The 12,391-nt window shown below is 47.6% G+C and overlaps 1 protein-coding gene across 2 annotated transcripts in view; it reads right to left on the reverse strand.

Moving 5' to 3' along the window:
• The window catches only part of PTP4A2 (protein tyrosine phosphatase 4A2), a 223,865-nt gene that overhangs the window by 103,607 nt on the left and 107,867 nt on the right, over positions 1-12,391 (reverse strand). For both annotated transcript variants that reach the window (XM_069223317.1, XM_069223319.1), the window contains one exon: positions 2,723-2,815. In XM_069223317.1, the coding sequence (XP_069079418.1) occupies positions 2,723-2,815 (93 nt within the window). The remainder of the gene's footprint in view (positions 1-2,722; positions 2,816-12,391) is intronic.

The following is a 12,391-nucleotide window of genomic DNA, read 5'->3' on the forward strand; positions in this document are numbered from 1 at the left end:
CCAAAGCTCTTTTTGGGTCCAGACGGTGGAGTCTCCTCCTCATGGGAAGTATGTGGGGGTGCGTAGAAGGTAGGCAAAGTGATGGACTGGCCTACGTGAAACTGTGTAACCACCTTAGGAAGGAAGGAAGCTCTAGTGCCTAACACCACTTTGTCGGGTGTACGGACAAGTACAGAGGCTTTGAAGAAAGGGCCTGAAGCTCACTCACCCTGCGAGCAGAGGTGATGGCGATAAGAAAGACAGTTTTGAATGTGAGAAGCCGTAAGGGACAATTATGCATAGGCTCAAAGGGAGTACACATCAAGAAAGTAAGCACAAGATTAAGATCCAAATGAGGCATGATGAAGGGAGTGGGAGGAAATAAGTGGGTGAGCCCCTTTAAGAACCTACTCACAAGAGGAGATTTATAGAGTGAGGGCTGATCAGGAAGCCTAAAAAAGGCGGAAATGGCAGACAGATACCCCTTAAGGGTGCCCAATGCAGAGCCCTGCTGGGCTAAGGAAAGAATGATTAGAAGAACCTCTGAAAGAGGGGCAGATAGGGGGTCAAAAGATTTGTTGGTGCACCATGCCACAAATGTTTTAGTCGAGGGACGCCTGGCTGCCAAGATAACATTGCAGACTTCAGGTGGTAGGGAAAATGCAGTCAACTGGTGCCGCTCAATCTCCACGCATGAAGGCCGAGGTTGGAGAGGTTCAGGTGCAGGACCGTCCCCTGCTGCTGCGACAGAAGATCCGCCCGAAGAGGCAGTCTGAGTAGAAGATCGATGGACATACTCAGTAGCTCGGGATACCACACTCTTCGAGCCCAGTCCGGAGCCACCAAGATAACTTGGGCCCGGTCACTCTTGGAAACTACAACGCGCAAAATAGCGGACATTTCGCGTTCTCTGCGGAGGCGAACAGATCTAACCAAGGCTCTCCCCACATGAGAAAGAGACCTGGAGACTCCATTCGTGATCGACAGTGCGTCGGCGGCTGAATTCGTCTGCTCTGGCGTTGAGCCTGCCAGATGTTGAACCATCAGGTTAATGCCCTGATGTTCCAGCCATGTCCAGAGGTGTAGTGCCTCCTGACATAGGGTCCAGGACCCTACCCCGCCTTGTTTGTTCGAGTACCACATGGCGGTAGTGTTGTCCGTGAACACCTGCAACACTTTCCATTTGAGAGAGGGAAGGAATGCTTTCAACGCAAGTCTGATCGCTCGGAGCGCCAGCATGTTTATGTGGAGTCCCGACTCCGCCGGAGACGAGAGGCCTCTGATCTCAGCCTCTCCATGTGGCCGCCCCAACCCAGAAGTGACATCTATCAATATTGAGAGATCTGGTTGGGGAAGGGAGAGCGATCTGCCATTGACCCAATTGGGATTCGAAAGCCACCAATGCAGGTCCTTCGCAGTCCCCTTCGAGATCTGGCGGAGAAGCACCAAATGATCCTCCGTAAGGGGATGGAAGGATGGTGGCATGTGTGGTGATGCGGATTCGAAAGGGAGGGAGGGAGTAGCCCTTCCGAATTATTTGCAAAACCCACCCGTCAATGTTCCCAGTGGGGCAGATGATGGCGGATTCTGCCTCCTACTGGGCGGGAGTGAGGGGACGGACTAGGAAGGTTTGGAGGCTGCTGCAGGGGCGGACTGGACAGACCTCTGGTTCCCTGTCCCACGACCTCGTGGGATTCCACGCCCCCGGCCACACACAGGCTGTCCAGCATGCATGGCCCGGTGGCTGGGTTGAGGACGCGACAGGGCGCCCCTTACGTGGCCAGGAAAGGCTCTGGGATACGCGGGGAAGCGCTGAGCAGACCCAGGCATAGGCTCCGAGGACAGAGGCTTACTTCGTTGATGCTCTTTCTGCGTCGCGTCTGCCAAGCAACGGGGTAAAGTTGGAGACGATTTCGATGACGATGAGTGGTGGTGGCTCTGCGACCGATCTCTAGGCCTTCCTCTCGAGCGAGATCGGGACTTACGAGGAGTCGAGTGCCGGGCTGCCATCAGCTTTAGTGACCGCTCCCTCAAAGCCTTCGGATGCATGACCCGGCACTCTGAGCACGACTTCGGGTCGTGGTCACGCTCGAGGCACCACAGACATGATGAGGGTCCGTCACCGACATCATGTGGTGACAGTCCTTGCAGGGCTTGAACCCAGTCTTCAGGGACATCCTTGACGCACCAAGTCGACAAAACGGTCGAATTTGGCCCAAAAAATAGCAAAGGGTAGCTCTCTTTTGGATCATCGGTGGCGCAGAAAAAAAAAGAACCGACGTCACTGTGCGAGGGCGGCGTCTATGTACTACTCCTGATGTCATCACGGCAACCACGACACCTGCGGAGTCGACCGATGCCACCTACTGACGCGCAAGGGTATTACTCGAAGAAAAAGTCTCCGGATCCAGTCTGACGCCTGGGGGAAAATTCTATGGTAAGGAATCTGCAACTAAAAGTCTATATCAGATAAATCAAGCCAACCGTAAAGGCATACCCACTGGATGCATCTTCTCTTCCTTGAAGACCAACATTGCACAAATGGTACTCTTTGCCAACATTCAATTTCACTTGCTAGTTGGAGGAAACAGCCTCACCACCAAAGTCCTGTATCTTTAACCTGACCTTTTTTTGCATCATCAGTTGAAGTTCTGGTGATGCATCTTTCGTCAGTTTCACTTGCCCCATTCTGAAAAAGCAGGAAAGCAGGCAATCAGATTTAGAAATTTAAAAATCAACTTACAAGAACCTGAATGCCTTCCTTTTCAACAGGTGCTTTATCATAGGTGGAGTCACATACCCGGACCAAAGTTGTCACACCATACTTTTTCAGCTCCTTGACAAAGGAAAAAAAAAATGATAATGTACAATTATTAAAAAAAGAAAGAAATAACAAGAGGCAGAATACTGTTGCATGTGTGGGATACCTGAGCAAACAAATGGCCACGTTTTCAAACTGAGAGCAAAGTCAACCAAGAAAAAAACATACATACACATTTTTGATAATACACATAACCCCTTTAGTCACGGTCTATGCAAATGAAAACATTGTAAGGAGTAGACCATGCAAAGAGGATAAAATTTCAGTGACCTAGAATTCTGGAAGCCACATTATGTCCTTATTAGACCTTTGCCTGATGTTAACAGCTTAGTCTGGTGGTGGGGGACAAAAAACCCACAAAAACACATAGAATGGTCCGGTGGCTACGTTTCGGATTTTTCAAGAGTACTTTTCAGCCAAAACATCCAGTAGGTTATCCATCTTTTTCATAGGGCCTCTAGTCTTTGACAGAAGGACAAAACTACTGTAGCTCCCCGATAAGTAGGATCCATCCCTGCTGCCAGTAGCCCTATGTAGGAAGTTGGCTCTGTATATATTTCAAAGTAAGAAATAGTGTGCACAGAGTCCAAGGGTTCCCCTTAGAGGTAAGATAGTGGAAAAATAGATAATTCTTATGCTCTATTTTGTGGTAGTGCGGTCGAGCAGTAGGCTTATCAGAGGGTAGTGTTAAGCATTTGTTGTACACACCCAGGCAATAAATGAGGAACACACACTCAAAGACTTAGTCCAGGACAATAGGTTTTTATATTGAAAAATATATTTTCTTAGTTTATTTTGAGAACTACAGGTTCATGTTTTACAAGTAATACTTTAAATGTAAGGTACTTCACTTAGATACTTTAGGAACTTTGAATAAAAGCAATATAATATACAGTCTTTGTAAAAATGGCAATAAGCTATTTTCAAAGTGGACATAGTGCAAAAATCAACAGTTCCTGGGGGAGTTAAGTAAAGGTTAGGTTTGAAGGTAAGACAGACACGGGAAACGTGAAGTCTTTAAAGTTGCTTCTTTGTTGCAAAGAAGTTGCAGGTTTTTGAACAGAGCCGCTGTTCACTGTAGTTTCTTGGTCCTTGGGTGCAGGGCAGTCCTCTGAGGCTTCAGAGGTCGCTGGTCCCTGTTGGATGCGTCGCTGTTTTCTTCGAAGTTGGGAGACAGGCCGGTAGGGCTGGGGCCAAAGCAGTTGTTGTCTCAGTCTTCTCTGCAGGGCTTCAGGTCAGCAGTCCTGGTTAAGGTTGCAGGAATCTAGTTTCCTAGGTTCTGGTGAGCCCCTAAATACTGAATTTAGGGGTGTGTTTAGGTCTAGGAGGGCAGTAGCCAATAGCTACTGTCCTTGAAGGTGGCTACACCCTCTTTGTGCCTCCTCCCTGTGGGGAGGGGGGCACATCCCTAATCCTATTGGGGGAATCCTCCAAACTCAAGATGGAGGATTTCTCAAGGCAGGGGTAACCTCAGCTCTGGATACCATAGGGGCTGTCCTGACTAGGGGCTGTCCTGACTAGGGGGTGACTCCTCTGTTTTTCTCATTATCTCCTTCAGCCTTGCTGCCAAAAGTGGGGGCAGTGGCCGGAGGGGCAGGCATCTCCACTAGCTGGGATGACCTGGGGCGCTGTAACAAAAAGGGGTGAACCATTGAGGCTCACCGCCAGGTGTTACAGTTCCTGCAGGGGGAGGGGAGAAGCACCTCCACCCAGTATAGGCTTTGTTCTTGACCAGAGTGACAAAGGCAGTCTCACCATGTGGCCAGCAACATGTCTGGTGTGTGGCAGGCTGGCAGGAACTGGTCTGCCTACACTGCAAGTCAGTTATGTTTTTAGGGGGCATCCCTAAGATGCCCTATGAGTGTATTTTTTACAATAAATTGCACACTGGCATCAGTGTGCATTTATTGTGCTGGGAAGTTTGATACCAAACTTCCCAGTTTTCAGTGTAGCCATTATGGTACTGTGGAGTTCATGTTTGACAAACTCCCAGACCATATACTCTTATGGCTACCCTGCACTTACAATATCTAAGGTTTTGCTTAGATACTGTAGGGGCATAGTGCTCATGCACATATTCCCTCACCTGTGGTATAGTGCACCCTGCCTTAGGGCTGTAAGGCCTGCTAGAGGGGTGACGTACCTATGCCACAGGCAGTGTGAGGTTGTCATGGCACTCTGAGGGGAGTGCCATGTCGACTTAGTAATTTTCTCCCCACCAGCACACACAAGCTGAGCGGCAGTGTGCATGTGCTGAGTGAGGGGTCCCTAGGGTGGCATAAGACATGCTGCAGCCCTTAGAAACCTTCCCTGGCATCAGGGCCCTTGGTACAAGGGGTACCAGCTACAAGGGACTTACCTGGGTGCCAGGGTTGTGCCAATTGTGGAGACAGTTTAGGGAAAGAACACTGGTGCTGGGGCCTGATTAGCAGGGTCCCAGCACACTTTCACATCATAACTTAGCATCAGCAAAGGCAAAAAGTCAAGGGGTAACGATGCCAAGGAGGCATTTCCTTACACCCTATCATGGAAATTATGACACCTAGGGGTGGGAGGAGCACTAGGTTGAGAATGGGAATGATGAAGCTTGTTAAAGCGAGACTGCAGCTGTAAGGCAGTGCAAATGTGAGTCTGCATGGCATTTTCACCACTACAGCGCAAGATCCCATCTTATGTACTACATAGTTTAACTTGACGCTGCACAAAAATGGAAAAACAACAAATACATGGATTTGCAAATAGTGAAGCTTTGCAAAATTATGCAGCTCTATCCACCATCCCAAAAAAGGACTGTTTTTAAAACACCTAGAAAACCTATTTTAAATATTCCTGATCATGGGCTACAAAGGTGAGTGGAATTCATGAAGTCAGAGAGAAGACCATCATAAAGAATAAGATACATTTCTTTGTTTCATCCCTCGTGTGAATTACCGATATTCATTAAAGATAAGAGATCTTAACCCTGCTGCAGAAGCACAGAACCAGAGGCTTTGAAAGGCACACTATGAAAATTAGTTACTCAAGATGACTGACTCTACCCTTATTAAAAGTGTGGGCTAATCCACAGACAGTGGGCCCTTCAAGCGTCCCACAGAATGAAAATGTCACTTACCCAGTGTACATCTGTTCGTGGCATCAGTCGCAGTAGATTCGCATGTTCTGCAATAGCTCGCCATCTGGTGTTGGGCCGGAGTGTTACAAGTTGTTTTTCTTCGAAGAAGTCTTTCGAGTCACGGGACCGAGTGACTCCTCCTTTTGTCTCCATTGCGCATGGGCGTCGACTCCATCTTCGATTGTTTTTCCCCGCAGAGGGTGAGGTAGGAGTTGAATTGTAGTAATAGTGCCCATGCAATGGAGTGACTAAGTATGCACTTATTTAAGGTTGAGATGATACATATATAAATAATTGAAGGTAACTTCCAAACTGCTACAGGCTCCCGGGGAGGCGGGTGGGCACATGCGAATCTACTGCGACTGATGCCACGAACAGATGTACACTGGGTAAGTGACATTTTCAGTTCGATGGCATCTGTCGCTGTAGATACGCATGTTCTGCAATAGACTAGTAAGCAGTTATTTCCCCAAAAGCGGTGGATCAGCCTGTAGGAGTGGAAGTAGTCTGAAATAATGTCCTTAATACAGCTTGACCTACTGTGGCTTGTTGTGCGGATAACACGTCTACACAGTAGTGCTTGGTGAATGTGTGAGGCGTAGACCATGTGGCTGCCTTACATATTTCTTGCATTGGGATGTTTCCTAGAAAGGCCATGGTAGCACCTTTCTTTCTGGTTGAGTGTGCCCTTGGTGTAATGGGCAGCTGTTGTTTAGCTTTAAGGTAGCAGATTTGGATGCATTTAACTATCCATCTGGCTATACCTTGTTTTGAAATTGGGTTTCCTGCATGAGGTTTTTGAAATGCAATAAAGAGTTGTTTAGTCTTTCTGATGTTCTTTGTTCTGTCAATGTAATACATTAATGCTCTTTTGACATCTAATGTATGTAGTGCCCTTTCAGCCACGGTATCTGGCTGTGGAAAGAACACCGGAAGTTCCACTGTTTGATTTAGATGGAACGGTGAAATAACCTTTGGCAAAAATTTAGGATTGGTCCTTAGGACGACTTTATTTTTGTGTAGTTGTATAAAAGGTTCCTGTATAGTAAACGCCTGAATCTCGCTTACTCTTCTCAGGGAAGTAATGGCGATGAGAAATGCCACCTTCCAGGTTAGGAACTGTATGTCGCAGGAGTGCATGGGTTCAAAAGGTGGACCCATAAGTCTAGTTAGGACAACATTTAGGTTCCATGAAGGAACAGGTAGTGTTCTTGGTGGTATAATTCTCCTAAGGCCCTCCATGAATGCTTTAATGACTGGTATTTTATATAGGGAAGTTGAATAGGTAGTCTGCAGGTATGCAGATATTGCTGCAAGGTGAATCTTAATGGAAGAGAAAGCTAGGTTAGATTTTTGTAAGTGAAGCAAGTAACCCACTATATGTTCTGGAGTTGTGTGTAATGGTTGTATTTGATTAATATGGCAGTAGCAAACGAACCTCTTCCATTTACTTGCATAGCAGTGCCTGGTGGATGGCCTTCTTGCTTGTTTTATGACTTCCATACATTCTTGGGTAAGTTGTAAGTGCCCGAATTCTAGGATTTCAGGAGCCAGATTGCTAGATTCAGCGATGCTGGATCTGGGTGTCTGATCTTTTGGTTGTGCTGTGTCAACAGATCTGGCCTGTTGGGCAATTTGATGCAGGGTACCACTGATAGGTCTAGCAGCGTTGTGTACCAGGGTTGCCTTGCCCAAGTTGGTGCTATCAATATGAGTTTGAGTTTGCTTTGACTGAGTTTGTTTACCAGGTAAGGAAGGAGAGGGAGAGGAGGAAAAGCGTAAGCAAATATCCCTGACCAGTTCATCCATAGGGCATTGCCTTGGGATTGTTTGTGTGGGTATCTGGATGCGAAGTTTTGGCATTTTGCGTTCTCCCTTGTCGCAAACAAGTCTATCTGAGGTGTTCCCCAGAGTTTGAAATAAGTGTTCAGTATTTGGGGGTGAATTTCCCATTCGTGGACCTGTTGGTGATCTCGAGAGAGATTGTCTGCGAGTTGATTTTGTATCCCTGGTATAAACTGTGCAATTAGGCGAATTTGGTTGTGAATTGCCCAATGCCAAATTTTTTGTGCTAACAGGCTTAACTGCGTGGAGTGCGTCCCTCCCTGCTTGTTTAGATAATACATTGTTGTCATGTTGTCTGTTTTGACGAGAATGTATTTGTGAACTATTATTGGTTGGAAAGCTTTTAGTGCTTGAAAAACTGCAAGAAGTTCTAGGTGATTGATATGCAGTTTTGTTTGATGTACGTTCCATTGTCCTTGTATGCTGTGTTGATCGAGGTGTGCTCCCCACCCTGTCATGGAAGCATCTGTTGTTATTACGTATTGTGGCACTGGGTCTTGGAAAGGCCGCCCCTTGTTTAAATTTATGTTGTTCCACCACAGAAGCGAGAGGTAAGTTTGGCGGTCTATTAACACCAGATCTAGAAGGTGACCCTGTGCTTGAGACCACTGTGATGCTAGGCATTGTTGTAAGGGCCTCATGTGCAGTCTTGCGTTTGGGACAATGGCTATGCATGATGACATCATGCCTAGGAGTTGTAATACCATCTTTGCTTGTATCTTTTGTGTTGGATACATGCGTTGTATGATGGTGTTGAAATTTTGAATTCTTTGTGGACTTGGAGTGGCTACTCCTTTTGATGTGTCTATTATGGCTCCCAGGTATTGTTGTACCTTGCGTGGCAGAATTTTGGATTTTGTGAAATTGACGGTGAACCCTAGTTTGAAGAGGGTTTGTATGATATGATTTGTGTGATTTGAGCACTCTATTAACGAATGGGCCTTGATTAGCCAGTCGTCTAGATATGGGAACACATGTATTTGCTGCCTTCTGATGTGTGCAGCGACTACCGCTAGACATTTGGTAAAGACTCTTGGTGCGGTTGTTAATCCGAAAGGCAGTACCTTGAATTGGTAATGTATTCCTTTGAATACAAACCTTAGGTATTTCCTGTGCGATGGGTGTATTGGTATATGGAAATAAGCATCCTTGAGGTCTAAAGTTGCCATGTAGTCGTGCAGCTTTAGCAATGGCAATACTTCTTGTAGTGTGACCATGTGGAAGTGGTCTGATTTGATGAAAGTGTTGACTACTCTGAGGTCTAGGATTGGTCTCAGTGTTTTGTCCTTCTTTGGTATCAGAAAGTACAGTGAGTAAACTCCTGTGTTTGTGTGTTTGGCACTAATTCGATTGCATTCTTTTGCAATAGTGCCTGCACTTCTATCTCTAGGAGATTGGAATGGTGTGTTGTTAAATTTTGTGCTTTTGGTGGTATGTTTGGAGGGAACTGTAGAAATTCTATGCAGTAACCATGTTGGATAATTGCTAGAACCCAAGTGTCTGTAGTGATTTTCTCCCATGCTCTGTAATAATGACCTATTCGTCCCCCCACTGGTGTTGTGTGAAGGGGGTGAGTGACATGTGAGTCACTGTTTAGTAGTAGGGGTTTTGGGGCTTTGGAATCTTCCTCTATTTCTAGGGAATTGCCCTCCTCTATATTGTCCCCGAAAACCTCCTCTATACTGTCCTTGGTAACTGGACGGTGTGGCTTGTGAGGTGCTGGCTTGTGTGCTTTGACCCCGAAACCCCCCTCGAAAGGGCGTTTTACGGAATGAGCTGTAATTCCCTCTGCTCTGCGGGGAGTAGAGTGCGCCCATGGCTTTGGCAGTGTCCGTATCTTTTTTGAGTTTCTCAATCGCTGTGTCCACTTCTGGACCGAACAGTTCTTTTTCATTAAAAGGCATATTGAGAACTGCTTGTTGAATCTCTGGTTTAAATCCAGACGTTCGGAGCCATGCATGCCTTCTGATAGTTACAGATGTATTAATTGTCCGTGCAGCTGTATCTGCAGCGTCCATGGAGGAGCGGATCTGGTTGTTGGAGATGGCCTGTCCCTCCTCAACCACTTGTTTTGCCCTATTTTGGAAGTCTTTGGGCAGATGTTCAATGAGATGTTGCATCTCGTCCCAGTGGGCTCTGTCATAGCGCGCAAGTAGTGCCTGGGAGTTCGCGATGCGCCACTGGTTTGCAGCTTGTGCTGCGACTCTCTTACCAGCTGCATCAAACTTGCGGCTTTCTTTATCTGGGGGTGGTGCATCTCCAGATGTGTGAGAGTTGGCCCTTTTCCTAGCTGCTCCTACAACAACAGAGTCTGGTGGCAGCTGTGTTGTGATGAAAGCCGGGTCCGTAGGAGGCGGCTTATACTTTTTTTCCACCCTTGGTGTGATTGCCCTACTTTTGACCGGGTCCTTAAATATGTCTTTTGCGTGCCGGAGCATACCAGGGAGCATAGGCAGGCTTTGGTAGGAGCTGTGGGTGGAGGAGAGTGTGTTGAACAAGAAATCATCCTCGACCTGTTCTGAGTGGAGGCTTACGTTGTGAAATTGTGCTGCTCTAGCCACCACCTGAGAGTACGCGGTGCTGTCTTCTGGTGGAGATGGTTTTGTAGGGTATGCCTCTGGGCTGTTATCTGACACTGGGGCGTCGTATAGGTCCCATGCGTCCTGGTCTTGGTCACCCTGGCTCATGGTGGTGTGAGCTGGGGAGTGTGATGGCGTTTGTGCTGGTGAAACGTTAATCACGGGCGGAGGAGAGGGTGGTGGTGTAACTCTTTTCACCACTTTTGGTTGTGGTGCTTGTTCCGTCTGGAACTCCAACCTTCTCTTTCTCCTAATGGGGGGAAGGGTGCTTATTTTTCCTGTCCCCTGCTGAATGAAGATACGCTTTTGCGTATGGTCCGCATCAGTTGCTTGTAGCTCTTCCTCAAACCTATGCTTCTGCATTTGGGAGGTTAGCGAGTGCTCTTCTGTATAAGAGCCTGAAGCTGGGTTGCTTGCAGTTTGTTTCGGCATCGAAACTTTGTCTGCGTGTTTTTTCGGCTCCGAGGTGACTTTTTTCCTTTTCGGGGCCGAAACCTCTCGGCGTCGATCTGTTTCGGTGCCGCTGTCTCGGCGTCGAGCCGTGTCCACACCAGCATCTCGGTGTCGAGGCTTGTCTCCAGCACTTTCTCGGTCCCGAGAAGGCTGCGTGCCGGTGTCTCGACCGGAGTCGGACGATCTCGGCACTGTTTGGGCCTTTTTCGGTGCCGACGTTCGGTCACCGATTTTATGGGTTGAGCCATGGCCTGGGGGCAGTGGCGTCCCCTGGGCCTTGTAAATGTTTCTTTGTGTGGTTTTCGACGTCTTACTCACGGTTTGTGTATCGTCGAATCCTTCGGAGTCTGAGTCTTGGATCGAGAAGGTACCTTCCTCTTCCTGTTCCTCGAACTCCCGTCGGGCTGTCGGTGCGGACGCCATTTGAAGTCTTCTGGCTCGACGGTCTCGGAGTGTTTTTCGGGACCGGAACGCACGACAGGCCTCGCAGGTGTCTTCGCTGTGCTCAGGTGACAGGCACAGGTTGCAGACCAAGTGTTGGTCTGTGTAGGGGTATTTATTGTGGCATTTGGGGCAGAAACGGAACGGGGTCGGTTCCATCGGCGTTCCTCAGCACGCGGTCGGGCCGACCAGGCCCCGACGGAGGATCGAAAAACTACCCCGAAGGGCACCGGAGCTCTTCGATCTTCGATGCGGTGTTGAATCTAAGTACGCCGATCCCGAACGCAACAATACCGACGAAAATCTTCCGAAATTAACTATTTTTTCTGTTCCGAAACTCGGAGCGACAGGAACACGTCCGAACCCGATGGCGGAAAAAAAACAATCGAAGATGGAGTCGACGCCCATGCGCAATGGAGACAAAAGGAGGAGTCACTCGGTCCCGTGACTCGAAAGACTTCTTCGAAGAAAAACAACTTGTAACACTCCGGCCCAACACCAGATGGCGAGCTATTGCAGAACATGCGTATCTACAGCGACAGATGCCATCGAACATGTATTTAGAGCAGCAGTAGCGGCGGCAGCAGCTGCTGCTTTTTCACCATGAGTTGTCTAGGTGTCTACCCGATAGAACTCATAAGCTACTGGAGGGACTTTATGACGCGAAAGGCTATCCATGTTACACTGCAACTGTTCGACTATAGGAAGACGAAGACTGCAAGATTCTTCAAAAAAGAGCTTGAAGCCCAGTCCCTTTCCTGACAGAAGTTAAGGCCAGAAAAAAAACAAGTTTCCAGGTTAGGTATTGCGCATCTGTCTTATATAGAGGCTCAACAGGAGGACCAGTTATCTTCTGAAACAGTGCCACCGGGAAGATTTTCTAACCAGAGGAAACAGAAAATGTTGAATTATTGGAAACGTGAAAAAAAAAAAAAAAAAAAAAAAAGCCTGCCCATATAACGATGAGCAAGAGCAGCTTACTGAAGTGAAGCCCTTTTTCATCCCCAATTTGGGTGTGAATGGTTCTAAAGAGATCTTCTACATTGTGGAATCTTCAGAGGTGCAGCGAGGGGGTCTCGCGTTGTGTATTCCTCTATGCAGAGATAAGTGACAGCTTGCAGCAGACTTGCGGCAATAATTGCAGGAACCACGCTCCTTTGG

Source organism: Pleurodeles waltl, chromosome 3_1 (genome assembly GCF_031143425.1).
Source record: "Pleurodeles waltl isolate 20211129_DDA chromosome 3_1, aPleWal1.hap1.20221129, whole genome shotgun sequence".
Classification (NCBI taxonomy): Eukaryota; Metazoa; Chordata; class Amphibia; order Caudata; family Salamandridae; genus Pleurodeles; species Pleurodeles waltl.